Genomic DNA, 23,228 nt, shown 5'->3' with positions numbered 1-23,228 from the left:
AGCAGTGTTGAGTGTAGTGTTAAATGTTCCACATGGCTGTGTGGAGTGCCGCAAACTGTATCAGGTTTGTACTATGTCTATGGAAGATAGCCTCCTTTGGCTAGGCTAGCAGTAATGAGCCTTGCGATGCAGTGCTGTGAAGTGATGGATTGCTCTGCTCTCAATGCTGTGCTCAGCTCCAGAGGACTGGGATGCTCATATTGTCATATTGTGGCAATGATGTGATCCACACTGCCTCCATATCCATTCTCTCTCCATTGTGGCTAGCTCAAGCCAAATGTTATGAGATTGAATATTTGAGCTTGCGTCATCAACCTGTCCAATTGTGTCCATGTGTTCAAGTGTGTCTGTGTGAAGTTTGCAACATAAAGCCGCTAGCATGTTTGTAGAATTTTGATGGATTTATCCGAGTCGCTGGCACAGATTTTTTTAAGCCGATTTGAAGACCAGAGAGCTAGGGTGATAGTTAAAGGTCCAGATCCAAGTTTTTTGATCCAAATGTTGATTTTTTTTTTAGAGGGAAAGAATTATAATGTTATGTGTTATGAGTGTTATGAATGTCACATTTTTCACCAAGCTTTTTTCTTTATTTATAAACCAGGTTTGTGACAGCCCTTTCTGTGTTTGCCCAATTTCTCGAAAAATGCCATGAAACATTAAGAAAAATAACAGCTTCCAAGTTTACAAACTATTTACAGGGTTTTTGTATGCCCTGTAGTTTAGCCTCTTAAAGGAATAAAGGTTTGGTGGAAAATGTTTATATACAGTATCTTGAATAGTCTTGATTATGGAGTTGCATGAGATACTACTATAATATAAATAGCATGTTGCAAGGTCAAAAAACAGCATTTTGTTCATACTTTGTGTTTTTTTATTGAAAATAATATATGTAAAATTCAGGTGTCACACGATGCTAATTGGTCAACTGTAAGACTCAAAGCTCCAGTGCAGAACAAGAGAGCTTGGTGTCTAACGAAACATGTTTTGGGTAATCTGAGACATTCAGGTTTATATAGATTTTCATTTAACTTTATCTTTAACTCTAAGAATGTTCTCTGACTTAAATATGAAGAAAAAGATGTCTCATGTAGCCCCTGTAAGGTTTTTGCATGGTGGTGCATTTTCTGGTATTGAACATAAAAGCCAGTGTCTGTCCTGGTCTGGTTAGCTGAAGCCTGGAGATGCTTTCTGGTCCCAAGACCAGTGGAGGAATGTGGTGGGTTTGTGTTCTGACTGGCAGCAGGGAGGGCCCGCCACGCTGGGCGGTGGAACTGATTTAGGGCTGTGTGTGACGGCTTTACGAGGACGCTCCCCTGGGAGACCTTTGTGCCTGCTCAATGGAACTCATTGTGGAGTGGAGAGCTGTTGGCACTGGCACAGAAAGCATAGCCTCTCCAGACGAGACAGAGCAGAGAAATATGCCCCTAAGAGGAGAATCAGCGATAGAGGGATAGACAGAGAAATACCTTATAATAGTCTATGCAATATATTAGTTTCATTCCAAAATGCTGTATATTCATTTGCCACAGTTTTGGTTAAAAAGAAAAGAATAACAGCTGATATGTGATGGAAAATACATTGTTATTTCTGTAATAAAGGTGAAGTTAAATATTGTTGTAGTCAAGACCATTTAAGGTGTGTTCCAGTCTAGACAGAGAACTGGACATGTTAAGTCTGAGTAAAGACCAAGATTTTAGTAGTTCATTATAAATCTGCTATAATTCATTCTAAATGAGATTTATTAATAATTCATGGCATATTTCATAATATATTTTATGAAATAATATGTAGCCTAAAATATTACTTACTACTATGTTATAGTGTTTGTATGACTTTTGATGGTGAGGTTACTCAGAAGTTGCCACCTAAGGTCACTACCGAAAAAAATTTTGGAACCAGTGAACATCAGCAAACCAGTAATACCCAGTTAAGTCATCATGAAAAGCATCGGCAGCCAGTAGATTTTATTTAAACATGTATAGAAATAACTGTTTTATGTTCTTTGAAAGTTTTGTTGATATTGGATAATGACACAAAAAAGTCCAGTTTCCAATGACCTCAGATGGACACATTAAACTTGGCTGGTCTCAAGAACAATTTCCAATTCATCCCAATTTCATAAGACAAGACAGGGCCAAAATGGTGCCAAAACCAAGACAAGACCAAGACTGTGAATTCAAGGGTCTTGAGACCAAGACTAGACTCAAGCACTATGAGCTACAGTACTGTGAAAAAGTATTTGCACCTTTCAGATCATCATAGTGCATTTGATGTTAGACAAAAATAACCCAAGTAAACACAAAACTTTTTATGTTTTTTAAATAATGATTTCATTTATTAGAGGAAAATGTGAAGAAGTTATTGCACCTTTAGCTGCTACATCATCCAGTTAACCATTTTCAATTGACTACTGGGTTCAATTTCATTAGCCACGACATGATGAATCTAGACATCACTTATGTAGAACCTGTCTGGCAACATGAAGCAGACTAAAAGGTCTTAAAAAACAGCGCATGATTCCATGTTCTAAAGAGGTCCAAACACAGATGTGAAACAAAGTCATTGAAATCTGCCAGTCTGAAAAGCAAAACCATTGCTATGGCTCAGGGACTCCAGCGAACCACAGTGAGACCCATTATCCACAAACTGAGAAAACTTGGAACAGTGGAAAGCTTGGAACCTTCCCAGGAGTGGCCAGCTTCACTAAAAACTTCACTAAAAGCACATTGATGACTCATCCAGGTAGTCGCAAAAGAACCCAGACAAACATCTATAGAATTGCAGGTCTCACTTGCCTCCGTTAAGGACAGTGTACACAATTCCACAGTAAGAAAAATGGACAAAAATGTCGTCCATGGGAGAGCTGCAAAATGCAAACAACTGCTGACCAGAAAGGGTCATCTCGTATTTGCCAAAAAACATCTAGATTCAAAGGTGGAACTTTTTGGAAGACATGTTACCTTCTTTAGCTAAGGCTAAAACTTCAGCCTTGGGGCTCTCAGGGACATTTGTCAGTGTATGTCTATGTGTACTACCTCACATGATTCTGACAGTATTATCTTGATGTCTGCACACCTACTGTGGGTGAATTTGAGAATAAACACACAACTGCTTCAGTTAAATCCCCTCTCAGGCCTGCTTGTCTGGAATTGCAGCTGGCTAGCTGCTAGCATTGTCCTCACCTGTCACATCAAGGCCAGATCAGGCCAGCTTGCAGCCCAGCACCCAGAACTGCCTCCAGGAGTACAGCACTCCTCTTTTTATTGGACTACCTATCTGTTAGCAGCCCTATGAATTTGACACTTATTAGGGTTGTGCTGATTTTTAATACACTTTGCAAGCAAGCAGGAATTGCAGACAGTTCTCATCTTTTATTTACTCCATTGCCATGGCCGTATATGTTACACTATTGCGGACATAATGAGATTATTGCAAAGGCATTGATTTTGCTGTCATGATTCTGCGTAGCTTAGCTGATTGACGATTCAAGTTACATACATATATCCGGTGGCAAATTTTCAGCCTGGTCGCTTGCTGCTATTGCAATTTGAGTTTTGCTTATAGATCGAATAGTGAAAGATGTATTTTCTGGGATGTCAAACAGTGTGCTGAATAAGGCAGGGCAGCATGTACAGCATGTACAGAAGAGGGAACTTCCTTAGCCAGCTCTTTTCCATGTGGCACAATTCCCTTTAACTATCTCTGTGGTGGAGTGCTTTAAAAGCCCTCTCTGAAGCCTGCATGCTAATGGATGCTGCTGTTAAAGTCTCTTAGATGAAGTCACCCTCTGCACTGATCCAGGGCCAGCCTCTGTAGATAAATCCTGACCATAGCATGATAAGAGAAGACACAGATCTGATTTGAGACCAACACTAAGAGTATTCTTCCCCAGTACCCTGTCATGAGGAGGCCGTTAAAGCAGAGAGAGTCAGGCTTTCTGCTGTGCCTGCCACTGTTTATGATTCGGGATTAGCAATTTGTTAATGGCCTTTTAATGAGCCTCACTGCTGACATTTCACAATGAAGACAACAAGCTCTCCTTCTGAACAAATCAAATTCATGAATGAAAAGGCTATAACATCATGGTAGGAGGTGATTGAACACCCAGTGATCTCATAAGTTTCCAAATGAATAGCTTCACTAACCACTAGGGATGCACAGTTAAAATCAGCCACGATCAGAATCAGCTCCAAACACCCAGTCGATAATCATTCGGACAATTCATTGTTTTGGTTTTGGCCGATCTATTTTGCAGTTTTATGACATGTGCCGGGTACGTGCACTCGCAATGTGTTTGATGCCTTTCCAATGTGTCATAGCAAAATTATACATGACCAACTGTGCTAAATAGCCAATTGCTTCTTATTTTTGATGTTGAACTTTGAATTGTATTATTTAAAATAGACAAATGATTTTAGAATGCCATTTTGATCCAAAATATTCAAGAGCAAATAATGTAATTTATTTGACTCCTTTGGTTAATAGAAATTACTGCTAATATGTTAATGCATTCACACAGTGTGAGCTTCATGTTTAAAAAATGCTAAAAAAACATCTGTGTGATGGATTTATCAGAAATCAACGATTGCCTTTCACTTTGATGCGTGTTTGATTATGCTTAAATCATAAGCCTGGGAGAGGTTACCACCTTACATTCGAGGGTGTGATTACAATGCAAAAGTTGAAATACGTAACATTACACAATCACATATGCACACTTATGTGAGTAGGATGGGTCCTTTTGTTCCATTGCTCAACTCGCTAACCCCTTCTTTTTAGGAAGCTGCATCTTCTTATCAGCCTTACAGTGACCTTACAGATATAGCAAGAACAGAGTGTGTGTGTGTGTGTGTGTGTGTGTGTGTGTGTGTGTGTGTGTGTGTGTGTGTGTGTGTGTGTGTGCATGCGTGCGTGCGTGTGTGTGTGTGTCTGAGTTTGTGTGAGTCTGTGTGTCTGTTTGTGTGTGTGTGTTACAGAGACTTCAGGCGTCAAATGTTTTTTTTTTTCTGCAGAAGGGAAGAGACAGAAGTAAAGTGTGTTGAATCATGTAATAAGTATAATCATTAGTTCACTTAAAAAATTACAACTAATGATTAAGAATAATGGGATCAATTAATAATACATATAATATAAACAATGTATTAAAAATAATGTAACAACATATTGATTGTTAGAAAAAGTTAGAAGTAGAATGCATGACTTTACTTTTGCTTTTACTAGGTTGCTCATTTATATTTGAGGTAAGATGATGATCATTCCCCACAGCTCAGTTATGCAATCTATTCTACCTCACAGGACCATTGAGGGCTGAGATGAGCTGCTTCCAAGTAGGCAGAAAGCAGAAGTATTGTTATCATCTAGTACACTAACTGAAGTCTGCCGGATAGGGAGTATAAATAACACATAGAGAGGGCCATATAAAATTCTTTAGCTGTCTTGTCAACCATTGCATATGCACATGACTCAGAGAGAAGAGACATACTGAAGCACAGAGGAACATAATGCCATAGAGGAGAATCAGAGAGAGAGAGAGAGGCACAGTGAGTAGAGTGAGCAGAGTGAGCTTATTAGCCAAAGGCTGGCAGAAAGCACAGAGATTTACCTTTGGGGCCAGCCCCACCAGCTGTCGACAGCATTCTATCCTACACACATTCATATAACCCATGGCATTTATGTAACTTCCTGCCTAGATTGTGAGCCATTCAGCTCTAGTTAAGGAATATACCCATGGTTCTGGTGAGTGGATTACTTTTATGTGTATGCATGTAATTGCTCTGGTGTTCTCATGGCTGGGTCTGAACATGGCTCTGTAGGTGTGTAGGGAATAGTTGACTGTAAATGCATGCTTGTTTAGAGCTGATTGCATTCTGGATTCCCCATGGAGTTGGAATCAAGAGTGCCAAATGAAGACTACCTTCACTTGACTTCTCGCTCTGATCGCAAGGTCACCCAGAGAAGATGGCGTCCTTCACTGTAGCTGTCATTTTGATTGGAGGTTTGACTTGACCGTAATCAGTCTTGATTACACTTCTAGAGCTCATTGACAATTGAATGGATAATGTTGCTGTTCAGTTTATGCGTGTTGCCAAGTGTTGGGGCTTATATTTAAAGGACATCTCAGAGAATTGATCAAGCTTGCACTGTTCCCCTTACCTTAAATCTAGCTGAATCTAGCAGACAAATTGTGTTTGGGTTCCAAAACTTTCTCTGGAGCTATTTTAGCTGGTTTAGTTTTTTGGGCAGAGGTCCCCAACTTTTTCTATTGCTTGACCCAAGCAACTGACCACAGAATCTTCTGCATCACCTGAATTTAACTGACCAGGTCATTCAACACACAAATAGAACACAAAAATCAATATAGGTTTTCTTAATTTTATAATATTAGGCAACACAATAAGTACGAAAAATAACTGAACATTTTCACCTCACATTGTGCAGAATTTTTGGACAACAGTAAATGAATCAAACCACATGTAACCAATATCCTGCACAGCACACATAATTTTTTGAATGGCAACATTGTTAATTTGCACTCTGTGTAATATGTCTGAACTTTCACCAGTAACAGGATTTATTTGTCCTCTGTTTCGTCACAAATGCACCTCCAAAGCAGCTCAAACTTTGAGCTGTAACCAAAAGCTCCTATAAGGCTTCAGCTCCTGAATGAGTTGGTGGAACTCTCCAATCTCACTTTTCCACAACGGAAAGAAACTCACTCAGTTTGTCTGTTTGGTGAGGAGCAAAAGAGATCTTGGACTAAAGACAGTCTCGTTTGTTTTTGTTGCAATGCGATAAGGCCTGGTACTCACTGCTGTGTTTTTCTTTGTCTTGCTCAGTTTGTTATGCAGTGGCAGTTTTGCTTGTAGGTTGCTCAGTCTCAGGATCTTTCTTTTTGAAACACCCTGTTTGTAAGCACTAACCCTGATGGATGAATTTCATATGAGCAAAAAGAGCAATTTTTTACTTTGACTTGCACTGAAAATGTAAACATAACTAACATTTTGCCAGACTTAGAAATGAGGTCGACCTAAATTTAATGTTCTATTTTTGCAAATAATTAGTCACTGAGGCTATGGGGTCCACTGTTTGAAGACCACTGCTCTAGGGCTAATATAGATAACAAGCAAAGGAGGCTTATATCCAGGGCCCTAACTAGGTTCAAAATATTAGTGAGGTTCATTTTGCAGAAATGTGACCTACATCTCATAGTGAATAAACTAACTGCCTAATATGATTATTACACTAACCATAAGTTTCTATTTTTTCTTCTTTAGTCATTGCTCCTTTTTTACCTATTCATAACTGTTTTGCAGCTTTTCCTTTTTTGTTCTTTCCCCATCCCTCCATTATTCCATGATCTGCTATTAGTCTTCCATAAACTGATTTGACTCCAGTTGTCCTGATGAATTAATCATTTGACTACATATTTATGTTTATTGTTTATTTTCAGCTGAAAATACATGTTAGAACCTACACTAAATGAAGTGAGATTATTTTATTTAGCCCCCCCCACCATCTATCTTTGCTTGTGTCTTTTACATCTCTATCCTCGCTGATTAGAGAAAAAACTCATAGCTAGTTATGACCATGATTATCTATCCATCCATCCATCCATCCATCCATCCATCCATCCATCCATCCATCCATCCATCCATCCATCCATCCATCATCTTCCGCTTCTCTGGGGCAGCATCCTAAGCAATGAGGCCCAGATCTCCTTTTCCCCAGCCACTTCCACTAGCTCCCTGGGGGGGGGATTCCGAGGTGTTCCCAGGAAAGCTGGGCGATATAGTCACGCCAGCGTGTTCTGGGTCTTCATCGGGGTCTCCTCCCGGGTGGACTTGCCTGTGACACCTCCCAAGGGAGGCGTCCAGGAGGCATCCTAACCAGATGCCCGAACTACCTCAGCTGGCTCCTCTCGACGTGGAGAAGCAGCGGCTCTACTCCGAGTCCCTCCCGGATGACCAAACTTCTCACCCTATCTCTAAGTGAGAGTCCAGACACCCTGCGGAGGAAACTAATTTCGGCCGCTTATATTCGCGATCTCGTTCTTTCGGTCATTACCCAAAGCTCATGACCATAGGTGACGGTGGGAACGTAGATCGACCAGTAAATCGAGAGCCTTGCCTTATGGCTCAGCTCTTTCTTTACCACAACAGACCGGTACAGGCTCTCTTCTCCAGTACACCTGCATAGACCTTACCAGGGAGGCTGAGGAGTGTGATTCCCCTGTAGTTGGAACACACCCTCCGGCCCCCTTTTTAAAAAGAGGCACCACCACCCCAGTCTGCCAATCCAGTGGCACCGCCCCCGATGTCCACGCAATGTTAAAAAGGCGTGTCAGCCAAGACAGCCCCACAACATCCAGAGCCTTGAGGAACTCGGGACGGATCTCATCCGCCCCTGGAGCCCTGCCGCCAAGGAGCTTTTTAACTACCTTAGCGACTTCGGCCTCAGTAATGGACAAGCCTATTCCCGTGTCCCCAGACTCTGCCTCACTGGAGAATGTGTCGTTGGGATTGAGAAGGTCCTCAAAGTATTCCTTCCACCGCCCAATGACGTCTTCAGTCGAAGTCAGCAGCACACCATCTCCACTTTAAACAGTGCTAGTGGCACACTGCTTTCCCCTTCTGAGTCGCCTGACGGTTTCCCAGAATCTTTTCGGAGCCGACTTAAAGTCACTTTCCAAGGCCTCACCAAACTCTTCCCACACCCGGGTTTTTGCCTTGGCAACGACTGAAGCCACAGATTGCTTGGCCTGTCGATACCTGCCAGCTGCCTCTGGTGTCCTACAGGCCAACCATGCCCGGTAGGATTCCTTCAACTTGACGGCATCTCTCACCTGGGGTGTCCACCACCGGGTTTGAGGATTACCGCCCCGACAGGAACTACCTTGCGACCACAGCTACAGTCAGCGACCATGATTATATCCTGTTATAATTGAGCAATACTGCATGCTTATACTACCACACCCTGTGATAAAATTTTAAGTAATCTAAACAATTTTGGTTTTAACTCTGTATGGCATATTGTCTACAAAATGTATCTATGAAATGGACAACAGCACAAACAAAATCCAGGCTTTAGATTGCTGCCACTATGGTTTTTATCCATACTTTATGCTTGTATTAATTTTTATACATAGCAAGATGTCATACAGTGTCAGAAACCATGGTAGTGTTTTCCAACAACCACCCAACTAGTGGAGTATGAGCCCTATAGCTGCAGTGTAAAACCAATGAAGCAAGCAAAAAACCCGGCCTGGCTGATCAACTACATTTGGGAAAAAGCGAAAATTGCACAAATATTTTGCCAAACTAAGACTGGTTCTGGAATCCCTGTTTGCATAGTGTTGTGAGTTAAGCCTGGGCAATGAGATGATGTAATTTAATGTTGGCGACAACTGACAAGTAAGTGGATGCTGATAAATTTACTTTCAAACAATTTGCTACATAATATTAACCTCTTAAAAGGCCAGAACCTGTCAGCAGGCCCAAAGCTTTACTATACACCTCTATACCTAAGAATATCTCAGTTAATTTGTATTGAAGTCCCAGTACTAACTGAATAATAAGCATTAGTATGTAACAAGTCTGTGATTTAAGGGTTTAGATATATACATGTAATGATCAAATCTATAATCCTGATTTGTTAAAAAGAAAATATTCTGATAATTATTTGTAGACATTACCTGGGCCTAATGTGAGTACAACCAAAGTTCACTCCAGCATCTCCAGAGTGTGCTGTCAGAAACCTTATTTAGCACATGGGATATTTCTAAGGCTGAGATCCTTTGAACATCAGATAACAGCCTCCCTTGTGCACTAATCATCTCAGACCACCTTTAACCTCAACCTCGACCATTAGAAAAGCAGCCTGTAATCTAGGGGAGGGAAGCAGGGGAGCTGTGGGTCAGCGCTGCTCTGACAGACTGATCGACTGTGGCATTGGAAGGATGTGTGACTGGATGTCAGCTGCACTGGTTGTTAGTGTGTCACTCTGACAGACTCATCACCGCGCTGTCTCTCCCCCTGCTGGCTGAGCCTACACACTCTCAGAGCCGTGATGTTCCCGTTACATTCACACCTTCACCACTCTGTTCTGCATTTGTGCTGTGTTGCTTTGGCACTCAATCTTAGAGGAGTGGTGGAGGGCCTTTAGACAATAAGCTGAACCTTTGTTCCTTTAGCGAGTTGAGGACCTCTGCCCAATAGCTAAACCGACTAAATTAGCTCCAAAGAAAGCTTTGGAGACCAAACACAATTTGTCTGCTACATTCAGGATTGAGGGTTATTATTGTTTCTCTTTGAGTTTGGACGAAGTAAAGGGTAGTTCAGGGTTTTGTGTTAAGAGGATTAGGTTAAGCACATATAACAGGGCTACATTAAATTGACAAATTTCTTGTGATTTTATTGTTACATGTCATGGTTTTAATACATCTTTGAATTATAAAATGTATATGATTAAAAAATATTTTTATAAATATTTTGGATTATGTCAATTAATAGTGTTTATTTATATGGTTTATTTATATGTTCTTTTAGGGTTTTTGGTAAAGGGAGAAGTGGCTTAGAAAATGTGTGTGTGTGTGTGTGTGTGTGTGTGCGCGTGCGTGCGTGCATGCGTGCGTGTGTGAGAGTTTCTAAGGGTGTCGTCACTGTATTTGAGATGTATGGTGTCACCCTCTAGGGGACTCCAGAAGTACTGCAGCTGTTTCTTGGTAAATGTAGGTGCCTTTCACATGGATGTATTGCTTTTGCACCTAGATGCAATGAAAAATGTTTGTGCACTAGTGATACAAATTAGCATGTGATTCATTCTTCATGCCCCTGTGGGCTTGATTTGTGATCCATTAGATAATGCATTACAAATCTGTTTTTGACTACATTTGTCATTTTGGTCTCTTCCTTTGAATAATGGAGCATGCAGTGAATTAGAAGAAGTTTAGTAAGTTGATAAGTGAGAAATGCAGGTTAATTACTAAAGAAAGGTCTCACTAGAGGGACTGTGACTGTCTTTTGAGCTGGTCTCATTCATTAGAACAGGAGCATAGATAGTCGTGTCCCAAAAGGCATTTGACCTCTTGTAGTCATTCTCTGTACTCATTATCAACAATCACATTGTTTTTTTACCATCAGTAGCAGCAGGATGATTCTCTTTAGGCAAAATATCAATAGCTAGGCATAAATCTGAGAGTTTTCTTTGCACATCAGAGCTAAAACAGCTCAATATCAAAAGTTAATTATGTAAATTAAGAAATTGTATTTTTGTATTTTGTATACTGTATTGTTATGATATTTCCTACAGAGGCCAACGCGAAGGGCAGGCTGAGGAGCTGCTAGACTGTTAAGTGTGCTATCCAGTCTCCAGGCTGCTGGCCATTGATTTGAAGCCATAATGCTCAGCGAGCTGCAAAGTGCTTGTGTTAGAGGTGCTGAATGGTCATTCGATTAAACTCTAAATTCTCTTTTAAATTTTTTTGGCTGGCTAAAGGATACAGAAATCTATAAAGGGAATAGGATTTGCATTGATTGATGTGGGGTTTGTGCTGGGAGGAGTTTTATCTGTAAGAAGAGAAGGTGTTTTCTCCTCACAGAGTGTTGGGCTTGGCCACTTAATTGGGTGTGGGGAAAGGGGAAGTCAGACTGTCAGTTTTCACACCAGCTCTAAGTCTCCCTCACACGTACAACACGTACACACACAGACACACACACACACACACACACACACACACGCACACCTATATTGGGCTGTCACGATGAGAGTGAGTTCAGCAAAAGAAGGATATCAGTTAAAAAGGCATAATAAGCTTTATGCTCTATTGATATTTGAGTGGCAGGAGCCAATCAAAGGTAAATAATTATTATGAATAATTGTGCACTACCATTAATAACCTTAACTAAATATGACTATTTTGAATAATGGTGCTTGTCATTTATCAAAAGTGTCCCATTTTTGCTTTACACTCTACATAATTAAAGTCAGTTACTAAACAAATGATAACATTCTTGATGAATTTGCAATGATTAGTTTCCGGTATGATAATGCATATTTACATTCTCCTTCTGGTTTGTTCAGGTTTTGTTGTCTGGCATTTTTTGACTTTCTAGGTCTTCCTAAATTCTGGGTATTGTCCAAAATCGAGTATCGATCTGATATCAGTCCTATATTTAGTATAATGTGCTGTTAAAGGGTTCATTCCAAAACATGATATATGTATTTCATGAAATTTTGATAATTAGGGTTTTTAAGATGAGGGACAATATTTCATATTTTATTTTTAAATTTATTTTTAAAACCACAAAGTCTAAATTATCAATCCAGATTTCCAGCTCACAGTATCACTGTACTGTAACTATCACCTTACTATCTCAAAATCGCACACACACACACACACACACACACACACACACACACACACACACACACACACACACACATACACATCTTCTAAGCCGCTTATCCTTCCGGGAGAGCTGGAGCCTATTCCAGCAGTTAGTCTATGTTAAATGTCTAAAAATGTAAAAGTCTAAAATAGATATTCACTGATGAAGCTGGTGTAAAGCGCAAGAGAATTAGGAAAGCTCTTCTGCAATGAACTTTTATTCTGACATGCTATGTCACTGTTTTGTTTAGACAAATGAGTTTGCCTTTAATGTCATATCGTGTTAATTCATAGTTATTACCTGTATGTAGAACAGGCAGTTCTATTAAAAAAAACACAAAGTGAGTGGATTTATTAAGTATCAGTGCCAGTACCATTCTAGTATATCTGATTGGTTCATCGCTAGTAACTCACTCAGATTTAGCAGGCTGAAGATTCTCCACAAGAGGGTGTTAATAGCATGCAGATAGCTTTTAGTGCTTTTTAGGGGCGGTGTTTCACATCAGTCACATTGTGTGTCCCTTTTGACACTCTGATTACTCCAGTGAGGTTCCCTCATGGCCACCCTTTAGAGAAGGCCTAATGATTACTGTGGAAAAAAAACTTTTTATTTAATATATTCATCATGCTTGTTACATTTAAACTCTGCAGATATTATAATAATTAATTAGTGCATTGTTAATTTTTTGTTTGGAAACAAATGGGTTAAATTCTTGAAATTCCCAAAGGAAAATTATCCAATTAGGATTAGGTAGATACAGCCAATCTAGCTCTCACATACTTCAGGATCTGAAATAAAGGCCTAAAGCAACAGATTAACCACTAATATATTAAGGAAGTGACAGTGAATCCAACTAATCACATTTTGATTTCCAGTGGGCCCTCTGGAAGTCCTAGGTATGTCACTGACTGTGAATGAGTGTTAGCTTAACCAGTACATTTTAGTCAGTGGCAACTCTATTCCATGGCTTTTTACTGTAAGAGTAACTATAAAATTGCTATAAGGTAAAATATATGTCAATTACAATGTCTGTTACAATAATCAAATAAAACATATGTTTTAAATGTAGAAGAGCCAAAGAAATGTTAATATGAATCATTGTTAAATCCCTTAGGGGCGCTATCAGAAATTTAGCACTATCATGTTTTTTTTCCCCTCATTTTGAGAGTTTTGACATTTGTGGCCCAAACTGTTTAGCTCTAATAATCACCATTTGAAAGAGGATTACTTGATTACTGGTAAAAATTAACAATTGTTTATCTGATTGCTAATGTAATCAGTAGAGACAGCCCTAACACAGCTCTAACCTGGTTTATTACACTTCACTGTTGTCTGTTTCAGTCTTGTTCTCACCAAGTGTGTGCTGAGAGGAGGTTTCTCCCTGCAGTAGAGAAGTGTGAGTGTTTGAGGGCTATAATAAGAGTTGGTTCTGACCTGCTTCTTTCTTCCCTGGAAGCTCTTTCTGTCAGTAAGATAAGAACGCAGCTGTAGGAGGAGGGAGCAGCCCTGTGTGTGTGTGCTATGTACGTGCATACATATATGTGTGTGTATTGCAGGGTCTGGAGGTAGCTGTCACTTTCCATTAGAGGACTGGTTTCCCATGTCTTTCTGCTGATCTTCCACCCTCCTCTCTCTCCATTTTTTCATTATCCTCTCTAGAACCCATGGCCCCTCTCTATGTTTTTCACTACATTGTAAGAGTGAATAATTCTTGACTGATACAGTGTATCTTTATATGTGCATCCTTCATATTGTTATGTCGCCGCTAAATGTTTAACATGCAGACTTTAATGTACAGCATGATGAAGCTGGACAGTTAGTGCTGCAAACTAGTTAGTGTTTCTCCCTGTCAAGTGTGATATGAAGCAGAATTGTGTTGTTTTGTGGAGTTTGATTGGACCTGTAAGTGTTTCTCGGTGCACGGAATGGCAGTCTGTATAATTGGGAAGAGATTGAAAGCCTGTATGGGAGTTGGCAATGCTTACTCAGTTATTTCAAAGATTGCTTGGAGGTTAGTTGGACAAGTTCTCTCATTTAGTGGACATTAAATGCCTCTGAATGGTCTACTTCATCAAAATGATACAGTAAAATATCAGTTGTTCAAGATACAGTATTTTTCTAAGATACAGAATATGCTGTGTAGTCCAAGAACCAGTTTATTGGTCCTTGAGGATCAAGGTGCAGCTTTGTTTATTGTTTTTCTTCTGCAGCGGTGGAATATCTGGAAACTAGGGGGATCTAGGGCTGAATCTTTATATTGAACCCGCAAGAGCTGCAGACAAACTATAGCATATGTTGACAATAATGTTGCCTTAACAGGTTTAAGGTAAGAACATATCACACATCTAATAATGCAGAGTTTCTCAACCACCTCCAGATGAATTAGAATATTCTGAATCAACCAAACGCACGTGTGCTGTATAAAAGACAACACATCCTCCACTAACTGACAGTCTGGCATACCATGTTCAGCACACACACAGACTGTATAATAGTAGGTATGAACAGGGACTTAGACCCTCTTTATTCCATTATTATTATTATATTTTTGACTGCTTTTAGTGTGACTTTCACTATAATATTGATTTAAAATAGGTATTGATGTATCCATGTCTCTGTGACTCTCATCATATACTTTCTTACTTATACTTTCTTCATGTCTTTATGTGTTTTTAAAGGGAAAAACTGGGACCTTAGCGCTGCTCTGAGTGACTATGAACAGTTGCGGCAGGTCCATACTGCCAACCTGCCCCAGGTGTTTAACGAGGGCCGTTACTACAAACAGCCAGAGCGCAGCAGCACCCCCCAGCACATCAACAAGCTGGAGCCATGCCTGCAGAGACAAGAGGAGAACACTCAGGGTACGGCAAAGAGCTACACTGCTGCTTTCCATGAGCCATGCTAATACTAATAATGATGATGACTGAATGGAAAATAGTAATGATGACAAGGATTGGGATGTTGACTGTGATGATCATTCTTATGTCACTGATAATTAAAGCAAAGACGAGGAAGATGATTACGATTCTGAAGATTTAGTTAATGCTACCAGTAAAAGCTGCTGTGGTGATGATTGAAGCCTATTAAAGTAATGATGATTGGATTGTTTTGAAATGCTTCAGAAATTCTGTGCCAGTTAAATGTCTCATAACCACGCAACAAACACATCCCTCTGTGTTTTGCTCTTGTTCTGCAGAGAAACGTCTCTCTCGAGGTATCTCCCATGCCAGCTCTGCCATCATGTCGCTGGCACGGATGCACGTGACAGGCGAGTGTGCCAGGGAGCAGTTCCCTTTGGAGATGCCTATCTACACCTTCCAGCTGCCTGACCTGAGCGTGTACAGTGAGGACTTCCGCAGCTTTATCGAGCGAGACCTCATCGAGCAGTCCACCATGGTGGCCCTGGAGCAGGCTGGTGAGAGCACATCTGAGGCTAAAACAACAGCTTAGGCTACACAACAGGCCCGGTAGATATGGTGGTATGAAGAGTGTTCTCAGCCCTAAAAAATGTTTTTAAACACCTCAGTGTCACTGCTGGACTGAGAATAGACCACCAACCAAAAATATCCAGCCAACAGCAGCCTGTGCAGCAGCAGATGAGCTATCGTCTCTGACTTTAGAACTGCAAGGTGGACTGACAAGGTAAGAGTGTCTAGGGAGTGGACACAGTGTTTAAAAAGTCCAGTAGCACTGCTGTGAATGATCCACTTGTATCAACACAGCATACACTAAAAACATCACCACCATGTCAGTGTTATAGCAGTGCTGAGGATGATCCAGCATCCAAATAGTACCTGCTCAAAGAGGTTCCATGGGGGTCCTGACCACTGAAGAACAAGGTAAAAGGGGGCTAACAAAGTATGCAGAGAAACAGATGGACTACAATCTGTAATTGTAGAACTACAAAATGCACCTGTTTAGTAAGTGAAGCTGATAAAATGGACAATGAGCGCAAAAACAAGTAGGTGGTCATAATATTATGCCTGATCGGTGTATATTAATTATCTGTGAAATATCTGAAAATAATATTTTTGCACATTGGCCTATATAGAAGAAAAAACAGTACATAAAACTAGCTCCTAACTGTCACATCAGTGTCATGCTTCTCCCTGTCTGCCAATTAGAAGGCGCTTGTAAACAAAAACAGTCTTAATTCATTTTTACATGACCATTTCCGAACATCTTCTCAAGGATGTGGGAAATAGAGGTTTTGAGGGAGCTGAGGCACCCCATGATTTCAGGACTGCAACTGTTAAAAAATAATATCAATAAAATGTTTTTAACTTCATAATAACTTTTTTAATCTTTTCTAAATCAAGTGAACTTTTTAAGTGAACTTTTTTATTACACTGTATTTTCATTACAGTGAGCCAAAAACAGCTGGCCACTTCGAGGGTGCAATCTCAAACACATATAGGCAGGGCTTTAAAGAGAGAAAGTCTGTGCAGAGATGGAGGACAGTTCTGAACCCCAAGATGGCCTAACGTTATTATTTTATACACTTTTAAAAGTCGTCTAATGAAAAAATGAAGCTTTTCTCAGCTGTTGTGCTCTGTTTGTGATTCTGTTTAAATATCAGTGTGTGTGTCTGTTGACGTTTACCATGCTACATAAGATAAGATAAAATAAGATAAGATAAGATAAGATGCCTTTATTGTCATTGCACAGTGTACAACGCAATTGAGCAGCAATCCAACGGCACTTCCTACATACAAAAAAATTAAACATAAGGCTAAAATATATAAAGTGCAGATTTAAGAAAAATAGTATAAAAACCCTTAAATATAAAGAAAAAGCACTATAAAACTATATATTCTAAAACAGACAATATACGATAGACATGTGAGGTAGCAGTTAGTTATTGCACATTCCTGGATAGTTTATAGTTATATAATATTGCACATCTTAAGAATTATTGCACAGAAAGAATATATATTGCACACTCAAGAACAAATAGTGCAGTGAATAATACGTATAACAGAGGTGAAGTGGAACACTGGAACAGTGTAAAGTGTTCTGTGAAGTCAGTGCCAGTGAAGAGTTATAGTGGTGTTCAGTCACTTCTACTAAACACAGTGTTCTATAAAAATTCCTTGTCAGTGTGTGTGTTTGGAAGTTTTCAGTTCCCGTACAGCTCTGGGGTAAAAACTGTTTTTAAGTCTGTTTGTCCAGGATGGGACAGAGTTAAAATGTTTACCAGAGGGCAGCAGGTTGAACAGATGATGTCCCAGGTGAAATGTGTCCTTCAGGATGTTGGCTGCCCTGCTGAGGCAGCGGGAGCTGAACAGGTCCTCAAGGCAGGGCAGTGGGCAGCCGATGATCTTCTGGGCCATGTTTATGACTCCCTGTAGTGCTCTCCTCTCTGCCACTGAGCAGCTGCTGTACCACGTTGACATGCAGTATGTCAGCACACTCCCAATGGTGGAGTAGTACTGTAGTAGGACACCAGCAGCTTCTCCTGAAGGTTGTCCTGAGAATTCTCAGGAAGTAGAGCCTCTGCTGCGCCTTCTTGACCACTGCCATGGAGTTGGTGGTCCATATCAACAATCTGATCGGATAAGCTCATTTGCATAAAATGCATCCAGAACTACAGAGTGGAGTGATGTGCATCCATGGTTTGAGGTGTCAGTTATATGTGTCTTTATCTTTCTCTGTTGCCTCAAAATAGCAGTGTATGGCATGCTGAGTTTCATAGAATTAGCCAAATGAAGAATAAAATGAAAAATGGCTAGTCATATTGCATGATGCCATCTGTCCCTTCACACAACTTAAAGTTTCAGCACTCCCTGCCTCTCTTTACCCCTTAGAATTAAACACACTGTTTTTGTTATTGTGTGTTTAAGACTGATATGTAAACTACATCTGTTCCGATCGGCTGCCCTGTGTTGTGTCTGGTTCTAAAAGCAGTCCAGGCTGAAACACTCCTAATAACTTCAGCATTAATGGGCTGGGCTAAACTGGTGAAGGGTAAATAGATGGATTATGTAAATATGTTGGTCTAGGCGAGGAAAATGCTGTTTTCCATAGGCCATACACTCTGCTTCCTAACCCCTATGATTAGCACATGCAGTATTCAGTCTGTTTGATGTGAACAAGTTGAACAGCACCACTGGGATCTTGCTAGTGTCCGCCCTCAGCACCAATGAAAGAGGCTGTGATAATATCAGGAAAAATGAACGCCCCCATGCCCAGGCTTTTGTGTGGTTGTTGTAAGACTCTTTCTCTTTTGAAGAGCCATGAAAGTGAGTCTATGAGGCCTATGAGCACTAGTAAATGACCTGGCCAAATGCTAAGATGTTTTTTTGGATCAGCAGCAGAGAGAGGTTAAAGTACCACATAAGAGAAAAGCAGAGTCATACAGAACTGCACTGCTACATACAGAATTCTGTAGCCAGAGCTGACATGGAGCCCTATCCAATTATGTTTGTGATTAAGATATTATCTAACATCTGCCTTTGTCTCACAGAGATTAAAATCCCACTCAGTCACGTCTCCCAGAGGAGAGCGGAGCTCAGTGCATGAATCACAGCACTATACTAAAGCTCTGATTCAGATGATTATATGGTAGAGAGGAAATGCAGCATTTCTGGGAAAATTAATGCAAAAAAAAAGGGATGTAAATGAAGATTTTGGATGAAGCATTTAGTGAATAATTCCCAGACCTTTTCATTATTTTGTAAACAACTTGCTAGACACAGTATTGTTTAAAAGTTCAGAATCACTTATCTTTAATCATGTTTGTCATTTTATATACAATAACATATCCCAGATATATTTTTAGATGTTTTTTTGAGGATTTTGAGAACAGGAATTTATAAATTGATAATTAATGTACCATCATTATCTTTTTTTTTTGTTAGCTTACCTACCTGTATTGTCGACTTGAAATACAAGCCATTCTGGGTATTAATTTTATTTCTTTTAGTTCTGCAGTTCATTCTAGACACATAATTGTTCTTTGTACTAATTATTAACATCTATGACTGATTTGAAATGTGTAAATTTCATAGTACTGACATCAATATTATAATTTTGCAGCCACATTGTGTATTAAATGTTGATTCCAGACATTTGAGTGATAATGTATGTATAGCTTCTTGAGCTGAGTGAGTGAGGTAGGTGGTCAGATGGGCCCAGGGTTCTGCTGGAAAAGAGACTGACCTGTGGACTGTGGACCAGGGGCTGTAGAAGGGGGGGCTGGGCCCCTGGGGCAGGCTGGGCACACAGTGCTGTGGGGGTGGACACACTAAACTTGGCTCTGGTGCTCAACTCTAGACAGGGGAGTGGGCGAGAGGTCAGCGGCTTGGTACACACAGCCTCCGGGCAGGTGCTGCTGCTGCTGCTGCTGGCAAAGGCAGCCCAGTCTTCTGCTTTGTGGCAGGAAGAAGCTGCAGAGCAAGCTTTATTTGTTCTGTAGCCCATAGCTAGAGCACACTGTTCTAGCACGTCATCTGTGGTTAAGGAGGAATTTGCAATAGGTCAAATTTATTTTAATATTCATGCATGATCGCAGAATCTGCACTTGAATTTAAAGGGGATCACTATTTCCTGTAAATGCATGAATCATACAGTGTTGTAATGTTGAATGTTTGTTGATCTTTTCCTCTAGGGCGTCTAAACTGGTGGTCCACCATGTGTACCAGCTGTAAAAAGCTCCTGCCATTAGCTACAACTGGTGACGGCAACTGCCTGCTGCATGCTGCTTCCTTAGGTACACTTGAACTTAATCTTACCTAATGTGTTGCTTGATTTTTAACTCATTACCAGATTTTCTGGGTTCCGCTGTATTTTCTATCACTGTTTAAAAGAAGCATCATACTGTTATTGCTGGGTTTGTGAGCAAGTGTGTGCACAACCCTATTCATAACACATTTCACATCACCAACAGCTTATAATATTTGTATTTGTTTAATCAGTACAATGATAAAATCAAGTGAAGAATGAATAATTTTTTTTGTTCATATGTTTTCTTATTTGAGTGGTAGTTTATGACACAAATTCAATAAAAATCTATAAGCTTTGTTAGATCATATTCTCTGAAAAATGTTAGTTTTGAAATAGAAAAAGGCATTACTGTTAATGAATTGCTGTTTTGTGCCTAAAACCTGTCTATGAAGAACCTAGTGTTCACAGCTAGAACTTACATTCAGACGGTTTAGATAAACATCTTAAAATTGCATTGCCTACTGACACCTGTGTTACTCTGTGTGTTTGTCAGGAATGTGGGGCTTCCATGACAGAGACCTAGTGCTGAGGAAGAGTCTGTATGCCATGATGAAGAGTGGAGCTGAGAGAGAGGCCTTGAAGAGAAGGTGGAGATGGCAGCAGACGCAGCAAAACAAAGAGGTCTGGCTCTCCAAAGCTAACCATTCTCCTTCAGGATACATCACTAAAAATGTGCAAGCTCAGTCAACAAATTCAAATTTGATTGCAGGTCAACACAGGAAATGCTTTTTACTTGGCCTTTAACTACAAATGTTGGCTTTTCTTAACACTGTGCTACTGTTATTGTCATATCTTGTTCTTGCAATAAGCACTTATTCCTCTATATTACACTCGTCATACTTGCACAATAATTGCACAATCCAGTTGCTAAACCACAACAATTGTATCCTTTATTCTAGTAAGACAAAAAAGTGAATGTACTCTAAATGTCCAGATGTACCAGACAGCACTCATTGCTGACACAGGAATGTACACAAGAGTGCAATCTTTAGATAACAGCAGTGACAATAAAATGGGATGCCCTGGAGCAGCTCCAAATGAGCCTAAGTTTGCTGTGTCCATGCAAGGTTCCAGTTAAAGGGGTATAAAGTCCCTCAGTATTGGGTTGTGGAGCAGTAGAACTGCATTCTCTGGAGTAATGGAGCTCCATGCAGTGGAATGAGTGGGAGGGGTACTGTACTGATCATCCAATATCAATACCTGACCTGACTAATGCTCTGAATGTGGTTGAATGCCATCAAATCCTTATAGCAATGTTCCACCATCTATTGTAAAGTCCTCCCAGAAGAGTAGACAGCAGCAAAGGGAGACAAACTTAATAACCTTGATTTTAGAAGAAGCTTTAGACGATCAGGCATCTACAAACTTTTGGACATACAGTGTGTATACAATACAACAGCGCTGGAGATAATTATTAATAATTTAAAAAGCTGTTTATGTGGGGGTAACAGCACTACTATTAGAATAAATACAAATAATAGAGAATAACAGAATAATTAGGGATTTAATACGTGTCAGTCTAACCATTTTCTAACCTCTCTTTATGGCAGCCAAGTATTATTTGCAGATTCCATCCATTGCCCAATTTGACTAATCAGTACTTCTTTATGTTAAATCAGGGGTGCTGCTAAGGGAATTTAACAGATCCATGCAATATCAGGGGATTTGTAGTGCTTTGTGACAAACACCAAAACAAAAGCCTGATAATATCATAGCATATAGTGAATAAATGTGATTGTAAAACAGCCTTTTTTTGCAACAAAAGGTGAAAATTGCATAAAAGCATGCTCTTGTGTTTTGAGCCTCCAGTGTCATTGCATGTTTGCCATCGTTGGAAACAGTGTGAGTGAATACGATAATATACTGTAAAAGGTGTGGGTGTGCTTTGTGGTTTGCCTGATCCATACTGTAGTGCAAGTGTAGAGCCTTCAGTGTGTGGGAGGAGTGGGGGGGGGGGGGGGGGGAGTGCGTGTGTTTCCTTTAGCACATTAGCATTTGTGCATGTTACCCCCCCTTACTACCTCCCCTTTCTCTCTCTGCAGTCTGGGTTGGTGTACACAGAGGAAGAGTGGGAGAGAGAGTGGAACGAGTTACTGAAGTTGGCCTCCAGCGAGCCTCGCACACACTTAAGCAAGAACGGCAACGCCAGTGGAGGGTAAAGCTCACCAGCCCACGCACACACACACACACACACACACACATCCCATTACATCACACATACACTGAGATACATATGCATGATGTATTTTATAATATGACATATACAAGTATATCACATCAAAAGTAAAGGAAAGACTGAAAGACAGAACTGTTTTCATATAATGTATTTTATTCATATCCACATCTGAATGAAGTTAAATCAGTGCTTTCACTGAACTGCTTTTTTCTGTGTATACATTCTTGCAATCTATATTTTTCTCTTTCTGGTTCACTACTACTCTGCAAACAGGGCACCTCTTCTTCTACACTGCACCCAACAAACAAATTGCTGAATTATACTCACCTAGTATTCTCACATAGCTCACACAGATGCACGCTTATGTGCCAGCTCTCCTTCACGCTCTCACATATCGTATAAACACTCTCACATTTGTACTGTGCAGTGTTACAATCTGTGATTTGTCATAAATTGCCAGCTTATAAACTCAGTGAAAACAGTAAAAAGCCAAAACCTTTGGCACTAGTCTGTACTGGGTAACATATTTTGCGTTATGTTTTGTGCAAGTGGACTGATTGGAGAGTAAAGCTAACCCTTATCCCTTTATCTTTATCATCTCTTAGAAGTTCACAGGACCACAAAGATAAAATAATATACCAATGACTGACATCAATTGAGTTTGTTAAGTTTATTGTAACATAATACATAAAATAAGTATATTGTAACATTACTTTATATTGTATTACTAAAATAGGTCACAATTTAACTTGAAAAGGCAAATAAGAATTTAATAAATTATTTTAGGTACAAAAATATGTTCTCTCATTGTGTAAGGGTTTGGGGTTAGGGTAATGTTTTGGTGGGGCATATCAAATGTCATCACTGGCCAACTTTAGCCCAAATGCCACACTTTTTTTTCTTTTGATGTCAAAAATGGCAAACACATGGTAAAAGGGATT

At 40.0% G+C, this 23,228-nt stretch overlaps 1 protein-coding gene across 2 annotated transcripts in view; it reads left to right on the top strand.

The window, feature by feature from the left end:
* otud7a (OTU deubiquitinase 7A) overlaps positions 1-23,228 on the top strand; it is a 103,799-nt gene that overhangs the window by 53,168 nt on the left and 27,403 nt on the right. For both annotated transcript variants that reach the window (XM_017708341.2, XM_017708342.2), the window contains 5 exons: positions 15,065-15,247; positions 15,583-15,801; positions 19,996-20,097; positions 20,605-20,732; positions 22,154-22,266. In XM_017708341.2, the coding sequence (XP_017563830.1) occupies positions 15,065-15,247; positions 15,583-15,801; positions 19,996-20,097; positions 20,605-20,732; positions 22,154-22,266 (745 nt within the window). The remainder of the gene's footprint in view (positions 1-15,064; positions 15,248-15,582; positions 15,802-19,995; positions 20,098-20,604; positions 20,733-22,153; positions 22,267-23,228) is intronic.

Source organism: Pygocentrus nattereri, chromosome 11, assembly GCF_015220715.1.
Source record: "Pygocentrus nattereri isolate fPygNat1 chromosome 11, fPygNat1.pri, whole genome shotgun sequence".
Lineage (NCBI taxonomy): Eukaryota > Metazoa > Chordata > Actinopteri > Characiformes > Serrasalmidae > Pygocentrus > Pygocentrus nattereri.
The sequence above is the reverse complement of the archived record's forward strand: the minus strand, read 5'-3'. Positions and strand labels throughout refer to the sequence as shown.